This window comes from Aulonocara stuartgranti (genome assembly GCF_965226115.1).
Source record: "Aulonocara stuartgranti genome assembly, chromosome: 17".
Classification (NCBI taxonomy): Eukaryota; Metazoa; Chordata; class Actinopteri; order Cichliformes; family Cichlidae; genus Aulonocara; species Aulonocara stuartgranti.
The window spans coordinates 15536019-15555541 of NC_138953.1; the positions used below are offsets into that span (position 1 = coordinate 15536019).

Below are 19523 nucleotides of genomic sequence, written 5' to 3' on the forward strand. Positions count from 1 at the left end.
ATGAGTGACACGACTGAGGTCACGTTATCAGGCCAAAAACATATATTTAGTGTAAGAAGGCATAACATTACAGGTGTGGTATTAGCTATACTAAAATAAAGACAATATAAAAACAAACAGGACCCTAAACGTGAAAGAACGAACCAATCACGGTCTGTAATTTAAAACTGACCTCATAGCTACAACAAAATAAACACATTTCAATAAATTATTGTAAAAAATTATCCACATCTGCCTGCCTTTTAAATCTACATACCAGCAAACCTTTCATTGGCAACCTGCATCTCAACCTTCATTTATACATACAAACATACCCCAGTGAGAAGGCAATGAAAACTACATTTTCAGTTAGAATATCTCAGTCAGAAGTTTCCAAGGTGAAGAAAATAATCTCAAACTATGTTCGGTTTGTCCAAAAATGAAAGACTTTTACCTGGAAGGTGCAGTCGCCCCAAAACAAAACGCATTAATTATTGTTCATAAAATATGCACTTCAACCAATAATAATAATTTCATAAATGTTTGAAATTGTTAAATGAATTTTTTTTTTTTTTGCAGATTTAGCAAATTGCTGAAATGAAAAAAAAAAAAAGATTATTATTTGATTATAGGATCAAATTCCTTTGTGGATTAATATGAGGAAGTACTTTACAATGCCTTATCTGAAATCAGAAGGTAAAAATGCGTTTGTGTTTTTCTTTACCTGAAAAGGTACCAGAATTTGTTAAGAAACATAACCAAGATCTAGTCTCATTTTATCATTTTGAGAGAGACACAAGAACTAAATGAAGTTGGTCTAATGAGCTGAAAACTAATCTGAGAGTGAGAGCAAAGAAAAAGAAACTGCCTAATGAAAAAGGAACAGTGAGAGGAAATGTGTTTGCTTATGACTGAGCATTCCTCAGAACAATGTCCAACATCAAAACAGTGGATGTTCTCAAAGAAATGTGGGAAACATATGATACAAATAAAAACAGATTTCTGACAAAATAAATAAAAAAAACAAACAGATGTACCAGTCGTTCGATTTAATTGTTAACATTTTAATTAATGCCCTATGCCAGTAAATTGTAAATGTGATGCAGCCATCTGGCACCAGACAGAGCAAAGAAAAAACACCATAACTCTCTTAATCTATGCCTGAAGCTTTTATTATGCCTATTATTGTCAGTTATTTTGATGGTGAAAGAATGAGATTGGAGACCGAAGCGATGGAAATGAGCTTTCTCTGAAAGAAGCAGCTTGAGGTGGTCTCCTCCTGGGTTAGATGTTCTAGGCATTGTTCTAGGCATATGTCCCACTGGGAGGAGGGCCCAGTGGGACATACACTCACGACATGCTACAGACATGCTATACACCCACGACATGCTACAGAGACTGCATCTCTCGACGAGCCTGGGAGAACCTCAGTGTTCCCCTGGCTAAGCTGGAGGAGGTGGGCTGGGAGGAGTTCTGGACATTGATGGATGTTACCAAGGTTAAAATGCTAACAAAACAAGATAAATGTGAATCTACAAATGACTCTTAAGAACAATATCAATACATAAATAAGAGAAACATTTAGGGGGGCAGAAAATTAAAGCTGAAAAACTGTCACACAAATGCAAATAAAATAAGGCTATGGTGAGGCATGATGCTCAAGACTAGTCTAAAAGATAATTAAGTGTCATTTTACAGCATTTTTTGACTTTGAGGAAGCAAAATGAAAGGAATTAGCCGCATTTTTCAGGTAATTTCTGGGAAAGATACTGATTTATTTTTTTTTACTCAGTATTAATGTAATTATGTCAAGGTTACATCTGACTAAAAGCAAAATTTAGCAAGAGGAGGCACGCCTCCAGTGTATTAGTGACACAATTCCAAGTGTTAATCATAAACAAAATGCTGAGGAGGATTTTAGATCCTTTCAATATTATTATTATTATTATTATTATTAGTATTAGTAGTAGTAGTAGTAGTAGTAGTAGTAGCCGTAGCCTATCCCATCCCAGGCAAAAAGTCTATTAACTTAATAGGAAGCACTTCCTCTGACAGAGCTGACAGCAGGTACATAAGACCACACAAAGCTCCTTACTTCACCTCCATCTCACATTCATCCATCTCCAAGCACCTTCGCTCACCTCCTGTACCCCCTGTGCAAGTTTTGTTATTGCGCTATTGCTTGATTTATTTAGTCAGCCTGTCACACTGCTGCCCACCCCACACTCCCCCATCCTTCCTTCTGCACAATATTTTTCATCTCATCACAGCATGCTCCACTGGAGATGCTGAATCTCTTATTTGCTGAGGTGTGAGACGGGAAGTCAGGCCGGCGGCTGGCCCTGCCAGCGTTCTCTCTGCCCTTCACATTTGACAGCCAAACACTTTGGTTACAAATACTCTACTTCAGCTTCTCAATTAACTACAAGAAATGACTTCACAAACCCAAAAAACCCCAAATCCCCAGAAACTCTAGGTTCTCCTTCAATCCTCTTCAGTTCGCCTGTTTAAATTGTATTCTTTTTATTTTAATTTGAATAGTGTAAGTCGAAAATGTCCTTGAAATGCCATCATATAGTTGTTAGGCCATATCACCCACGCTTGTTGGAGAGTCGAGCTGAGCAGACTAAGTGTTGCAATTTATTGTTTATAACATTTATAAAGCAGGAAATAGTTCTAAGCTTCTTGAAGGCCATTCCAAAGCTCTGCTTTAGACGCTGCCTGCCTGCTGTTCCATTCACCCAGGCTGCTTCTGCGGAGGTCAATCTATGACTGATACTGCTCAACTGTGTGTTTTTCTATCCAGGTATGCTTTTAATGCATTTCCAGTGTGTTTGGGATCTTGTGTCATAGCTGTTGCTAATCAGATGCTTTCCAGGCAACCATGCATGGTGGATCAAAATCTGAGAGTATTTTCTTCTGATTTGACAAGAATCCCAACATGACATGGCCAAATGCATTCCCAAACCACGACAAAGCTTCCACCGATGTTTCCTTTTTTCCCTTCCTGAAGAATGAAAAGAATGAAAGCCACCCTATCGCTGAGACCGTTTCTGATGAGGCTTTGGTAGACGCAGTAGATGGGCCAGATGCACCTCTCAGGTTTTTTAAACAGGTCTTTGCTAGATTTTTTTCCTACTTCTTAAGGACATGACTTTCAGATGTGTTCGCCTGCTGTCGTTAATTTCATGTCAAGAATTAGGCACTAGTAACAACGTGCCTGGAGATAGAATTTCAATGTGGTTCTTTGCCAAGTTATCTGTTACAGTGGTCCCTTGCGATAATGCGGTTCAGCTTTTGCATCTGCGTCCTGATTGGCTGTAGACCAGTGTCAATCAATCTTGTGTCGTGTCTCCTGTCCAATACAAAATGCGTTCATCTTGTCAAATTTACAGAAATCTTCAATCGCTAGCAGTGTGACTCTGAAGTGCTGTACTGTATGTTTGTAAGTTTACTCCCCAACAAACACAACAATGTCGACAAAACGTTTTGCACCGTCAACGACACCCGCAGTAGCAACCAAAAGTCAGAGCAAGATGCTAACCATCGCACAAAAAGTAGGACTTCTGGACATGCTAAAGGAAGGTAGAAGTTACCGTATTTTGGGGACCATAAGGCTCATCCCATTATAAGGCACATTAAGCGAAACAAAAGAGTCAGATAAGTCAAACTTTACTCAAATCATTCTTCTTGCTTCCTCTACTTCCATACCATTTATTCATTAATGTTTTATTCTCTGGCAGCTGCTCTATTCCCATGTTCTGGACCTGATAACAGGCTTTGATCTTTGGTTTCATTCTATATTACTGGACCTATTTTTCTACCAAGGCTTGAACTTTGAAAGTGTTTAAACAAGAGAGGAAAGTGTGAAAATGTTCGTGCTTGTCTGAGAAAAGTGTATAAAGTGTGTAGTGAGGGGGTTTACAGCCTTGGAACATCTATAATAATTGTAAAATATAAAGCTGGCTACTTCACAGGTTAATTTTAGAACGTAACTCCGCGATAAATGAGGGACCACTGTATATGCAGACATAGCACTCATTCATCACTTGAGTTAGGTGTTGTTTTATACACTTGAATGATTTATAGATCAGTTTCAAGTGTCTTAAAAACATTCTTATTACTGTCAGGTAAAAGACTGGAAATGAGTGCAAAAGTAACCAATGATCAAAGGAAAACTGAAAGAGTACTGTTGCTCAAGACCACTTTTAAAAAAATGACTGCAATGTCTGTCTTCTTGGAAGCAAAATATCAAGACTTAAGACTTTTGTACATTACTGTAACTTGATTTGTATATTCTACTAAAAAAAAAAGGTATTTTGAATTAGCCAGTTCTTTCTATGCTCATGTTCTTCCTGTGCTTTGGAGGGTTTCTTCCCATATTCCAAAGACATATATGTTTGTTGTTTCTAAAATGACCGGGGATGTGAGCTAGTCAAAATGAAAAGAATAAAGCTATATAAGCTATATGAATGAATGAATTGAGTTCTCAGTAAGACTAACAGAGCTCTTGATACAGTCCATTTCCATTTTAAGTTCCGTTACAATACAGGTATGTAATGGCGGTAAAAAATGTATTTACTTTCTATAAAAAAAGCTTGTTTAAAAAAGTAGGTATTGTACATTTTGGGACTTGTTTTTGGGATGTGCAGTGTTACACTCCAGAAAGTCACGCTAAGGAAATGTTATTGTGAAACAGTGTTAATGTGGCCTATTATTACCTTGACACCAGATGGCGCTATTGACAGCAGACAGACTCCACAGCAACTGAAAATAATATTTTTATATAATAAAATCACAAACTGTATAAGAGCCACTTTTAGATAAAGGAAACAACTGCATGTGCCTCCAGTATGGCTGTCTATATAGATACTGTATACAGTGTATGTGTTCATTATGTCTGTGTCCTGAGTGTGTGTGTGTGTGTGTGTGTGTGTGTGTGTGTGTGTGTGTGTGTGTGTGGAGAGAGAGAGAGAAGACTAACAGTAGTCTAAATAAGTCTCAAAGCACTTTACTTGGTGCTGTTGTGCTTTAGAGGAAAAGTGTTTCTGGAAGGCAAAATGAAAAAGTGTTTATTTCTTACACTTGGCCCATATTCTCTAGGATAGAAATTCTTACAGCCACTGGAGCAGGAAGGGTACTGATGATCAGCGTTTACATTCCAACAAGCACCAGATACTGTCGCTAACACAAAAACCTAGCTCGGTTCCAGTTGTTTACGTTTCACAAAAGAGGTCCAGTAAACAACCTCAACCTTGGCCCCTGTCTCGTGTGTTTTATAAAGCAAGTATTTAGCTCACTGCCTAGACTGTGTATTCTGTACAGCACATTGTCAGGGCAGTAGAGATATTATCCTGTATCACTACTATTGCACTGCAATCCTACTGCTTCTGGCACCTTGTTTCAAAGGATTCACGCTTCAAATTAAGTAGTGTATATTCAATGACAGTAACTCATTAGAAAAGAAGAATGGATGCCCTTCATTTACTTATAAATGCTGCTGCCTGCAAGCTGCAATTATCAATAAAACATTGTTTGGTTGATGCAGGGCTTTTATATTGTCAAAAATATCTTTAGTGCAAATTTTCTTGAAACAACATGATGTAGTTTTTTGAGGTTTTTTCTTAGTCATCTTTGATGTCAAAGTTTGGCATGCCACTTCACCAGCCGTCTACGTCACTGTCCCCATTAGTCACAACAGAGGAGATACGGTACGAGTACAGCGATTACTCAACATGTCCTCATGTATATTTAAGATGCAGCTGCCTCAGCCTGTTCCCTAGCAGCTCTAACACAGCAGCATGGTAAAGCTCCCTTTAGGCCAAGCCCCGACGTCTGCAGACAGCAGGTGTGCGGCCTGTGTGCTGCATGCTGAAACACCGCTTTGTTTATTTCCCATCTTAATTATTTGCATTCATGTATGTCTTGCAGAGAATATCCACCCTGCTTCTAAGATAAATATGTAACAAGATACATGTTAAAGTGTTGAGTTTCAACTTGGTAGGTGCATTTTTCACTTTGGGCCATTTCCTGACAAAAGCAATAATACTAGGGATGTGCAAGCTGACCATCTGGTTACAGCACAATGTTCTTCTAGAAAAGGCCCTGGACGTTCATATGGATTGTTATGTGACTCGCATAAACATTGTTTATGTAAAATATGCAAGAAAACTGTTGCCACTAAAGGTGGAAACACTAAGACTGGTTCACCACAAACACCACAACTGGTTCGCCTGACAATATTGTGCAGGCTCCGGAAGAACTACGAGGTTAAGTTACTTTATTGTTGAAGTGTTAAGCAGTCATCTGTTACATTTGCTTATAATTTCCATGGAAAACAATGCATACCCACAACCACATCTTACTACCAATTTATCACCAGGTAACCTTTCATATATGTCTTTGGACTGCTGGAGGAAACTGGAACACTCAGAAGGGACTCACGTGACAACCCAAGTCTTTTTAACCTAGAAATTAAAGCTGAGGTGTTACACTTGATTACATAGCTGCCTTTAAAAGTCCTAACTAAAAGTCCAAAGACTTAAGGGAAGTATAAATCATAAATAAAACATGGCAGGACTGGTTGTCCTATTCCTAATCCTATGACTATAGACTAACTATGAAATACAACTATAAAAGCTAACAGCTGTCAGTCTGATGAGTCACACTGGACTAAAATATAATGTGTGTGAAGCTTGGTTTAGTAAGAGATGCAAGGAAAGTGAGTGCGATAGAAGTCAGAAAGTCTGCCAAGAATACTTTAATAAACCTACCCTTGAGAAATAACCACCTGGGATTATTTGCTGAACTAGAATAACTCTGCACATTGTATTTTCCATTTTGAATCCATGGTACAATGTGCTTCTGGCTGCACTGACCAGTTCCTCTCAGAGACTTTCAGAGTGAAAGTGAAATTATGAAGATATCCAAAGCGGCAAAAGTAAACTGATGACATGATTCATTTTAGATTAATGTATTTTTCTTCACACTCACTACAGATTTTATAAATGCACTGTCCACACACCTGGCACAACAACGTGGATTCAGTATCAGATTAATGGCATGCTGAAGTTCTACCTATTAAACACTGCCATCTGTTGGTAGCATTCAGCTGCAGTCTGTTAAGCTTCTCGTCATTTTCACGTGCTTCCCTGTGCATGAGATAGATTCACTGCATGTGTAATCATTATGTGCACAGAGAAGAAGGCTGGAGATGAATAATAAATTACAATTTAAATTAATAATGGAAGGTACTGTGTAAATTACTAATGTAGTCAATACACACTTCTAAAGCATGGCAAACACAGAGAGACGATAGCCATTTCATGAAGGAACAGAAAGTCAGGGTTCATTCAGAAAACGCTAAAGATTTTGAGAGAGGTTCACAAATTATGATTTCAACATATCTGAAGATGTTTTGGATAAATAATAAAGCAGAGGACAGAAAACCCCTTTGAGTCCTTCAATCCCTCCTGCAACCAACAGGGGTCACAGTAGAGCAAAGGAACACAAAAATCAGCATCAGACATGTCAGGAACCGGCATTTACACATAATTCATTCATACTACAGCTCTATGATGTCAGCACTGTGCTGCATGTTAACCAAACAAACACATAAATGCAGATACAAATATACACATCGCATGAAAAATCCTCTCTCTCTCATTTCTGTCTCAGCAGTGTGCAGCCCTTTCTGTGAATGGGAAGTGTCTGTGTGTGGAGCTGGTGGCACGCACACCGCGCACACACACATAAACACAAAAGCCTGAGTCATCCTCAGTCTACCTCCCTGCAGTCAGCTGGCACAGTTTCAGTCTAACACACAAAATCTATATTGCGATGGACTGTCTCACAGCGACTCTGCAGGCTTTGCACACTACGTTTAGACTACATTCATTTTCCTAAGACCACAAATACATTTAAAAATCTTGTTTTTACACCCCAGCCATAAGGTTGCACATTACATGCTAATTGTAGGACTCTATATATATGAACCATTTGTCCAATAATTTTGCATGTGATGTAATCTGAAAGTAATCTGAAAAAGCAATACTGGGCTTGGCTGATATCTAGGATGGCACAGAGAACATTTGGAAGAATCACAATTATCTCCTGATTACTTCTTCAAGACTTAATCTGAGTGTAAATAACTGTAAGTGTGATTTGTTTTGTAGATTCCCTTTCAACATATGCGCAATTTTTTTCTTTGATACTGACCAGTCCGGTGAGAGAAGGGGCAGACTGCCCCAGAGCCTGGTTCCTCATACGGACCAGGTTGTTGGCCTCTCCTCCTGCAGATGCTCCCCCAATAGCCCCAGGTGCTCCAAAAGTCCCAGAGTTGCCTTGACAAGCCAGCTGACTAACTCCAGCATGCAGACTGCTGGACAAAGGCAGCAGCTGTTTACCTGGGGAGGTGGGGGCAAAGAGGAAATACATCTCAAATAGGGCTGCCACAAACGATTATTTTGATAGTCGACTAGTCACCGATTATTTTTGTGATTAGTCGACTAATCAGATCCATTGGACGTAAAACGTACAGCTTATTGCACCAGCAGCATCTGCTCTTATATAACTAGCATTAGCTTACAGCTTTAAGTGTTTAAGGTATGTGCTAACTAAAAATAAAGAAAAGATGATAGTTTATTAAATTTTAATGAAATTTGCAGATTGTTTCGGTGAAGTTTAATAAACTCCTTGCTATCTAAAATATAACAGGACACCGGAGTAAATTCTGGAGCATCTCACACTTCTGATAATCAGCTGTCTGCTTGACGTTTATTCAGCTGTGTAAAAACTATAACTTTAATCTCAGCCAAACCGATTTACTCAGGAACAAATAAAATACTAAAAAAGCCAAACAATAACATTTTTAAGTTATCTAAGTGACTCATATATCATGTTTAACCTGAGTAGCGAAAGACGGCGGTGGGTTTGAAAACGATTTGCCGGGAGTCCGGTGTTCTCACAGCTCTAGTGACCTTGCCCCCGGCTAGCTATCGAGCTAGTGGGTAACAGACGTCTCCGAAAACGTCGGAGCGCTTTTGAAAATATGCGGTGTCTTGATAAACTGAGCAGATATTTGAGGTTTCCACAGCTACATTCTCGCCTAAAAATATGTTAAACGTGTATTTTGTGACCCAGAAAGAATAATAAGAGTAACATTAAAACTAACTAGCTGCCGCCATTGTTGGAAACTGAGCTGGGCCGCGCTATGAATTCTGGGACACAGCTTCTTCTTCGGGGTTTAACGGCAGCTGGCATCGTTGTACATGCAGTGCTGCCATCTTCTGTTTCAGTCCGTTATTACACTCTTAAATCCTGCTACTCATTCCTGCATCTTTTGGGATCTTACAAAGCTTCAAACGACGCGTCGACTATTAAATTAGTCGTCGACGATTTTGATAGTCGACGTAATCGTGACTAGTCGACTAATCGTGGCAGCCCTAATCTCAAACCTCATCACTTTGACCTTTAGATCAATCTATTGCCCCCAGGTCAAAGGTCAGATCTGACATGATATTTTAACTCCTTAGATGGTACTTTCTATATATTGATACCTTTTCAAGCTGACCTTGAAGACCTTGGTGGTCATAAGCCAAATTTCGGTGGAACAATATCATGAGGCCATTCTACGCCCCCATGACATTTTATCAGAATTTATCAAAACCTTTTGACCTGTCGTGTTAAAAGACAGAATAGTGACACATACGCAAGTAAACACTACCAAAAACATGATCTCCTCGGTGGAGGGGGATTGTCACCACATGACCTCTCTTTGGTAAAATGTGGATGTAAATGTGAGGTGGAATTTTCATAGATAACACAGGAGCCTGGCACAGCTAAAGTGTGGGCGGGGCCACATTTAACTAGACTTAGAGCTTCTGGTTACAAACAAAAGCTCAATATATAAAAAGTAATATTTGCAAATAAAAAATGTTCATATTAGAGAGTAACGCCATAAACATAAATTCATATTTCTTTTAAATATTATAAACTTCATGTTTTGATAAATAAATGCACACCTAGTTTATTATTTACACATTTCTATATTTTCCTAACCTAAAAACTAATCCTACATAGACATCATCATCTACATGGACATCTTGGTCAAGGGATTTTGTCCTGTTTTCAGATATGCAGGTGTGTATACGTGTTCAATACCAGTCATGGCCATGCTGCTACGTCGGGCCCGACTCTCATCCTGGCTCAGCTGTCGGTGAAGTTTGGATTTGGTAGCAGCAGTTGCTGCGGGTGATAGGTCAGGATTACTCAGCTTCCGGAAGAGCAGAGGAGGAGGAGCTGCAAACTCCTTCTGGAAAGAGATGAGGAGGAAAGAAGAACAAGAAACATTAGACTTTGCTCACATGTGTTGGGTCATACTGCTCTCAAATAACCTCTGGTCAAAGCAGCACACAAACTCAGCAGAATCAGATGTCATCTCTGCCATAAAAGTAGAGTCACAAAGCTTAAAGTAAGACACATGATTCATCTTTTTTTTCCCCATGTTTCCTTGATATCCTTTACAGCCACCAAGGTCGAAAATCTAAAGTTTCAGCTGGTTCGCAAGAGGAAAGAAAAAACATATATACATTTGCCGATCCCCCTTGCTAATGCCAAAACCGCTCTGAGCAGTTGCGATGTGGGCTTAACCACACCTCTGTAGGTGTACCTGGTATCAGGTGATATGTAGTATCTACATCCCATCCCCTTACAGATGCTACTATAGCAACATAATCAGACTACCTACTGGTAGTTTTAATGTTGTGGCTAAAGAGATTATGTAGATTAAATAAGCAGTAAAAGATAGCAGGGTAGAGTCTATAGGTGAAAGAATTCTTCAAAATCTTGGTTGCAGGTCATACCTCAGTTTATCTTCTTCAGCATACCTGACTGTGATGAATTTCCACTTTACTCAATAGTCTTTAAACATTACAGTTTCACTAGACTAGCATGTAATCTCTAGGTAATAACAGTTCTACATAGACATCACTGAGGAAGAAGATGCTATTTGGGTGACAACACTGCAGATGTTTGAATAGCAGTTTCAGCCTAACCACATTTTTATTTATTTGACACACAAAACAAAGGGACACACATTACTTGATTTGATGCTCATCTACACTTTCTAGTTATTGACAAAGTTTTAGAAGTTACAGTTGAGGGTTTATATATATATATATATATATATATATATATATACATACACATATACATATACATACACACACACACATAGGAATAAAAAATTCAAAAATAAATGTTTTGTGTAACTTAAACTCACAATAGTGCAGGAAAAATCCCCATGAATGCAGGCTTACAGCCAAAATTAAAGCAAAGCATCCACTAGCACCAAATCTACTTCTCAAACTACCACATTAGACACACACACACACACACACACACACAGTACTGTTTCCCATGCTATTCAACTGACAGACAGTACAAGACATGCTTGCTGTGTCATTAACACTTACAGCCACAACAGCCTCTCCATCAAAACTCTGCAGCTGCAGAGCAAGTGGACAGCCTAATTCAGTTTGTCAGTTTAATAAAAGAAGGTTCCTCTGGACTTCCTTGATATCCCCAAGTACAGCCAACACACATAAACACAAAAGCAGAAGGTTCACATGATTTTGGAAATCTCTTTTGTTGCCATGGAAACAGGGCCTGCCTGGGCTCATATCCTCCTCTCCGTTGCGCGCAGCCCAATGCTTGACAAGGCTTTTCCAGAAACATCTGGACAGCTCGCAACATGTACACACGAGCTCCCAGACGGCCACATGTATGAAGGAGTTTTAGTGAAAGCTTCCGTTAGTCTCCAACCGCGTCCCTCAAACCCACTAAATACAGTGTAATCATGTGCAACTTGTAACCAATACTTAAAGCTGCAGTAATGAATTACAGCAGAAGATGAATATTCAGTACTTCCATGCAGTATTAATATGTAAACCTTATGCGCGTGTTGCTTCACATCAGCCGCCACTCAGCTAGAATCACACATTATACTCAGTCACAAAACACTTTCACACTTCCGCCATTTCTATGAAGGCCAGAATTCATTGAGGATGAGACACTGAAGACTTTTCTGAAAAAAAAAATATTTCAGACATAGTTCTTAAATGTGCATTTATCCAAAGTCTCCCAATGCAAGCTACTTTAATAACTTTTCTGCCTGTTTGAATACAGTGTGAGATTATAAGAAGAGCTTAGAAGAGCTGTCACAACAGGTCGACAACATATAAGAGGTAAACAGCATATTTTCATGCGGTGCTGTTGGCAAGAATCACACAAAAGAAATACAAGTTACCCACAGGCAACAATGACTGGGACACTTGAAAATACAGCACATAAATGCATGCATGAACCGCTACACATTTCTGGCAAGCAGGAGTCAGCCTGCTTCATTTTAATTCATTCAACATGTCAATATGCAGACTTCTGGGTGAAATTATAGCATCTGTTATCAGTATTTGTATCTCTGCACAATACAAGGACACAGCAATGGCTTAAATACTAATGCTGATTCTTCAAGTCCCATACCAGGGGGTGACATCCCTGTCCGTCTTTTAAATACAGTCTGTGACATGGATGCATAACCTGACTGCAACCAAGTGATTATTCCTTTCTCTTGCACTTTCTCTCTCTCGCCACTTAAAGTGTCTCTTATTTTATTTACTTATTTGTTTTACAGTTAAGAAGCATGTCATGAATTTTCATGTTTCTAAATCTCATAGGTTTTGTAGAGAGATAAATGAAGTACAACTAGAAGAAAGAAGCAGCAGATACAGAATATTGATTCTGAAGTGGACAAAGAAAAACAAAAACTAACAGTATAATCGCAGTGCCTTGTTTCTGCTTGCAATGAGAGCACAACTCTCCCTGGCCAATGTCAGACTGATTACTGTGTATCATTGCACCACTGTTGATGGACACCTTCAGTTGCTACAGCCACATCTGTGCAACTAATGACAGGATGTCTTGTGGGGAAGGAAAGTCAGTGATTACACAGATTTTTCTTCCCCGCAAGACACGCAGAGCACTGCAGCACTGGCTGAATACATTTAAATTGATTGTCGCCCTCATTCAACTTGCTGCAACTCCAACTGCAACCAGCAGGTGGCAGACAGAACGCAATCTGCTAAGGAAGCTGTGATTACAAGTAATCTGCTGATCCAAGCTTTTTGTAGAGACTAAAATGAAATGGATTAACATAGAAGACAGCAAAGAGGAAAGAGGTGTGTGTGTGTGTGTGTGTGTGTGTGTGTGTGTGTGTGTGTGTGTGTGTGTGTGTGAGAGAGAGTGAGAAGCATCAGCTGTGATCCATCACACACACACTGTCACAGAGTCAGCTTTACAAGACTGCTGATATAAACACATACTGTACATCTGTCACTGGGAAGTAAACACAGATGAGAGCTAGATACATTTCCAATTGTGATGGGTATCCAGGTATTAATGGAGCCGATTAGTTCTACCTGCTGCAACAAAGGAAAGTTTTGTTTGCAAAGGGAAATCAGTTACGGGACAAGAGGACGTATTATTTACAGTGATGCTACTCCTGATGGTGGGGTGCAAAGTTAGCTTGGTGCTACATCCACAAACTGTACAGGTTCAGAAATGCACATCAGTGCTAACTAGCATCAAGAAAATGATTAATAACATGCTAAAATTTCTTGGCCAGTCTGTGTATTATTTGACACTTAATTCCAATAAAAATGCACCAAAGGCACGGACAGTTCAAGTGTGCCAATTCAGTGACTTGAAACACTGAAGGTGAGACCTAGAATGGAGCTGTCAATCAAATCAGCCACACCTCTACCTTCAAGCCTTAACAAAGTCTGGATGAACAAGTTAACAGATACTGTATAAATGGACTGACTGTGAAGCTGTTACAAAGGACAAAGGTATCCATAGAACCCAAAGCTTTTTTGTTTGCTTGTTTCATGCTGTAAACATGTTTTTACTGCTGTAAGGTTTTTACATTTTAACATAGGTGTCTATAGGGATTGACTTTTTGGAGCCAGACTCCAGTAGCCACTCCAGGACATGGAGTTTTTGGTATGTCGTTGACTTTGCCACCTGTTCCTCTTTGAACACAAAACGTTGATGAACAAAGCATTCTGCAGTGGTCACTACCAATGGTGCATTATGCATGTAACACAGCTCTGTAAGTACATTCAGCAAGTTTATGAATGAATGTATGAAATATGAAAACGACAGCAACAAAAAAAAGGGCTTAAGTGACATTACCTATTAGTCAGCTGGTAGGGACAGAAGGTTGGAGGACAGGAACATTTACTCACTTGACAAAATTACGTAAGAAACTGATTTTGGTATTCTAATGGTATCTGCTATAAAAAGACTATTTTTGTATTTTTGTTTTGAGAACTTCTATTCAGAATTCAAAGCACCCATCTGTGATAAATGAGGCCCTTTTTTAAAGCTTAATGTACAGTTCTGCATAGGTACATGGTAACTTGTATTTCAGGATAACAGTTTGGGAGTAAGAACCAAAGAAGATAAGGAGAGGGCCACTGTTGCATCTTGAGACCTTTGAAATCCAGTGATGTGTATGGTATTAGAGTTTAGTTCTTAAAAAGCACCAAATTAATATATGTTTACACCACAAAGAAGGTTAAAACACACATGAACACTCAGAAAAGCTTTCAGAAAGAGATTTTAAAAAGTTTAAAACCAATTAAGAATAACAAATCCTAACGTAATTCAACAAACAATAGACCCATAACCATAAGAAGGAAGTAAAACCAGTTTTTCACAACCTTCTTCTCCTTTCCTCTCTTCTCTCTTCCTTCTCCAGCTCACAGCTCCCTCCAAACTCATGCTCCTGCTTCACTGCATTTGGGTCGACATTAATCTTTTGTCATGTCCCACAGAGCTCTAAGCCACACTTTAATGTAACATACACCAGACCACAATCCATCACATCTGTCATCAAGTGGGCCTGAAAACAAGCTCCCAGCTTAGCTCGCGGATGATGATCCCTCTATCATTTAGAGAGAGAAAAAAAAAACTTGTTACAGTGGTGCGTGCATCACACGAGTTAAGTAAGTGGAACTGTCCCCAGTGGAGCAGCTCAACCGCAGCCTTGTGACTTCACTGAATCTTACACCCACACAGCAAAACATAAACAAATACATGAAAATATAGATTATTATTATTACTAATAACATGAATAATGATGCAATCTTTTACATGACTTCTCTGACAGCAAAAGACACCGACAGATCCAAAACATGATCAGGGTGCCTTAACTGTTCAATGAACTAAGGAAATGCTGCAAAATTACCACAAGCACTTGCAAGTGAAATGCTGCCGATGCAAGAACACAGCACAGAGCAGCGTGCAGAGTGAAGGGTTAAACAGCACGTTTCTAGCTGTTAATGTTTTGTTTAGTGGGGAAACTGCCATAGCATCCAACATTTGTGGGTGTTCAGGCTCACCACAGCAGAAGTACAAGTGCGCTGCAGTCAACAGTCAAACAGGATTTAACAGGCCAGCAAGTTTTTTCTATTATTCCCTTCATTTTTAGTTGTTAAGCTTTCCTTGCCAATAGAAGATCACGTTTACTATAGACATGTGGCACATACATGTAGGCAGAAAATACAAGAAGATTCAAATAACTGATGTTATATGAATGGCTTTTTTAAGTCTAGTTTAATGGTCAACAAGCTCACTTTAGATTTTTGGGTATCTCTAATTTTTAGTATAATGTTACATACGACATGTTAAAAACTAAAAGATTTAAATTTCATTTTTTTTAACTCTGCTTTTATGTGCTTAGATCTTTATTTCATAACAAAGAGGTGGTCTGGTAAAATACTTGAAAGATTTTACATTTTTGGAGTGACTTTGAATGATGCCAGTGTTCATATTTAGGACCAGGAAGATATATGGTTAAGCGAGGAGTAAATCTTCATCCACTGTGAACGAGCATCACTTAACAAACATTTCAACCCCCATTCACATTTTGTGTCAGGTGATCTCAGTACCACACCGTTCACTGCAACATTTTTCATTGCTTTTGATGACGGTTTGCAACAGTTGCCACGGCACCGCAGAGCAACCAGTCAAAACAAATGGACGAGCTCATTCCTCAACGAGCGGCTACCTCTGTAGCGTGGACATTGTTCGGTTCTGAAAAGTCTGACACGGAGCAGAAAACTGTACTTTTAAAATTTGCAGTAAACAGCTCCCCACCACAGTCACAGACACAACAAACTTCTTCTACCACCTAAGCAAGAATCATGTGAAAGAGCATGGAGAGAGTTTATGAATGAGAAGCAAAAAGAGACGTCAAGTGCTCAAAATAAACCACAAAGCCAAACGTCAGAACAGGCTTTTCTCTGTGGAAACGCCGTATAATAAAGACTCATTAAGATAGTAGCAGCCATTTATTAACTTTCTTTAAATATCTGGTTTCACGCGTTGGTCAAAACACACAACTTCAGGTACAGAACGCCCAGCCGAAAATACTTCACACGGGTTGAGTTGCTTCATTTATATCACCAGTATTTGGCCAAAGTATCTGCAACGCAGCATACAATACTGCTACAACAGATATGTTGACGAGCCGAACAACGCATCCCTGTAAGAGTTAGACGGTGCAGTTGATCCGAGACTGGATGCTCTGCAGTCGACGGTTGCAGACACGCTAGTTTCCCGAAGGCCATACAGGAGCAGGAATGATACCCAGAGGCCTCAGGGAAGCGCTCATGTAACATAACGCAATGCAAGGCCTGTATTTACTTCATTTTCAATTATTTCATTTATATGTAGAAAATAGATAGTACTTTTGATGTGGCAACTATATAAACTATTCGCTGAATTTATAGAAAATGCACTATAGTGTGATATATATATTGTTATCAGATAAGAACCGACTTGTATCGGGATATGAGATTTATCCACAGACAAAATGTGTGCAAAAAAGTGATATTGTTTCCCTATTATCTCAGTTACATTTTCATAATTGTTTAAAGCCATTGAGATTACAATACAATTAATCCTCCGGTCCTTTGTTGTAATAATGATGTTTAGTTGCTACCATAAACATATTTGAACCAGCATTAAAAGACAGGTCAGTAAGCCAGCTAAGATCATTCAGTATGTTGCATCATGAAATTGTGCAACAACAAATTCTGTCTGAACAGGATAACGTTGCATTATATATACTTCCCCTCTGTCAGTGGGTGAAGAGGCAGGAGTGTCCCCATAAGAGCTCAGTGTGTGTATACACATGCATTTGTGTGTAAATACAAAGCTATTAATCAGAGTTAATACAAGGTTGATGTATTCTAGCTGCATTTGAGCCAGAAGAATGAGTGCAGAAATGAAAAGCCAGGAAGAAAGCAATAACAGGAAAGAGGAAAATAGTCAGACAGATGGATGTGAATGATGGAGGCCGAAACAGGCAATGCAGAGAGGGTGTAGTGAGCCAGGACAGCTGCTGCCTATCCTCAGCTGTGGTTTGTGGAAAACTGTTTGTCCACATGCAAAGCTCTAACGCCAAAAACAAGTCATAAAATTCCAAATGACAATCCTCAGTCCCACATATAACACCACGGAGAACAAAAATTAAATGAGCAGAAATACCAAAATCACAAGACTTACTGTAATTAAAGAGGAAAAAAACTCATTGAGATCCTGACACGCAAGAAACCTGTCAGGAAAATCTATTCTGATTTTTTTGTGTTGCCACAAAATAACAGCTCCAGGCATCACGAACTTCATGCTCATTTACTTCAACATAAGCAACCACATCATCTCACTGACACTTTACGTGGGCTCAATGTTCCTTCAAATTTCTTTAAGTAACATATAAAGGCTCACAAACAGCATTTTGTGTTTAAAAGCTGGTGAGCCCCACCAGTAAATGATATGGAAAAAAAAATTTTGTTTTTCAAACAGTGACTTGGAACCAAAAACTGTTCCCAGTGAGACCGCTATCTGTACAGAGGAACAGGGGTTCATGGTTAATCAGTAAGAGCCCATCATCTCTGCCTCTGGGTGCTGTTGTCCATGGCAACAGTGGCAACGCAGTAACAAATGACCATATTACAACCTGTGAATTGGCTGCAGGTTCATTCTCTAACAGAACTGCAGACACTGGACTAAAGAAAACGACCTCACCACACATTCCTCTTGCACTGCAGACAACGCCCACACCTCATAGAGCACAAACTGTACTTTCCACACGGGTTTGGACTTTTCAGAAATACTCAGAAAGAGACAGGGAGAGATAGGGAAACACAGAAAACCCAATCACAGGACACAGAGTACAGTCCTGCCCATCAAAGCATCAATAAACTTGTCAGAACTTCCTTCTTTTGTATGACTCGACAGTATCTTATTTCTCAAAAACAATCAAATCCTAAAATATGGGTCAGATCCAGCATTTGACACTTCTGTAAACTGGCTCTGTACTTCTAATATAGATGAAACATTCACGTCGTTCACCCATCGCTGCTCAAGGCATTAAAAAAAAAGATAAAATGCTTAAATCTGAATACTTAAGCCACTTTATACCAACTATTATTAATAGTAGTAACTGAATAAAAGAATTGAAATTATTCTAAAATGCTGAAAAAGATTACGTCTGGGGAACAATAGGAAGGCTGGACTGTAGAACAGTGCATCCAAAAGTCTGTATCAGCGCAAATATATTAACAGAAAATGTAGAATATAAAAATTAGACTAGTGTTCACTGCAAGCCCCCAATAGCCAATGACTTGTAAATTACAAGTTGTTAGCCATTCAGGAAATATGCAGATTGAAAGCACTTTTCAGGCCTTTACTATGGTACACACCAGCAGCAGAAGAACTAACTAGCATGAAGCAAGATAAAGGATCAAAAGTTAAGAGGTATTTTTCCAGCTGCTACAGCATCAGATTTTCCTTCTATGTTTTCAATTGTTTATCACTTAAACTTGAACAGTCTTCAAACTGATTCGATGACTGCTGAAACGCTCCAAGACTAACTCTCATCTCGCTGCTATTTTGTGTTGTAAGGTGCGCTTGGTACAGCAGTAATCACATCACAGGAAGCCAGGTCACCTGTAAACTATAAACCCAGCTACAAGCTTTTCAACATGTTCCAGGACTCTGTTGAGTCACTACTAAACTTTAAAATCAGTGTGAAGATGTGTCCATTGTCTGCGTAAAGCCAGCCAAACAGACAAGTAACTCCACTGTCTGGTCACCATGAGGTCATACTTGCCCACCCAAATAAACAGTGTGATCAGGAACAAAGAATGAGGAGGAAAAGAAAGAGAAGAAGAAGAAGAGTATCCAAAAAACACCCACAAATGTTCCACATCTGCGCTGTCTCACTAAGTCAATGTGGAGATATTTGAATATATTCTGTTATCTATCCAGTAAACGTGGTAAACTATTATATGAAGTTTGACAAAGGATGAAAGAAACTTCAAATGATCGCCATCTTTTAGCATCCAACATACAACTGTCAGGAACAGCTCAAATACAGATCAAATGTAACAGTAAGAAGTGCCACACTCTAGTTTTTG

General features: G+C 39.1%; 1 protein-coding gene across 7 annotated transcripts in view; it reads right to left on the bottom strand.

Annotated features, from left to right (window-relative positions):
• The window catches only part of mast2 (microtubule associated serine/threonine kinase 2), a gene marked incomplete at its 5' end in the record, with an annotated part of 143244 nt that overhangs the window by 109972 nt on the left and 13749 nt on the right, over positions 1-19523 (bottom strand). For 6 of the 7 annotated variants that reach the window (XM_082509672.1, XM_082509675.1, XM_082509671.1 and 3 more), the window contains 2 exons: positions 8197-8384; positions 10141-10291. In XM_082509672.1, coding sequence (XP_082365798.1) covers positions 8197-8384; positions 10141-10291 — 339 coding nt within the window. Of the gene's footprint in view, positions 1-8196; positions 8385-9151; positions 9353-10140; positions 10292-19523 lie in introns of those variants that run through there. The other variant, XM_082509673.1, reaches the window with a different exon arrangement.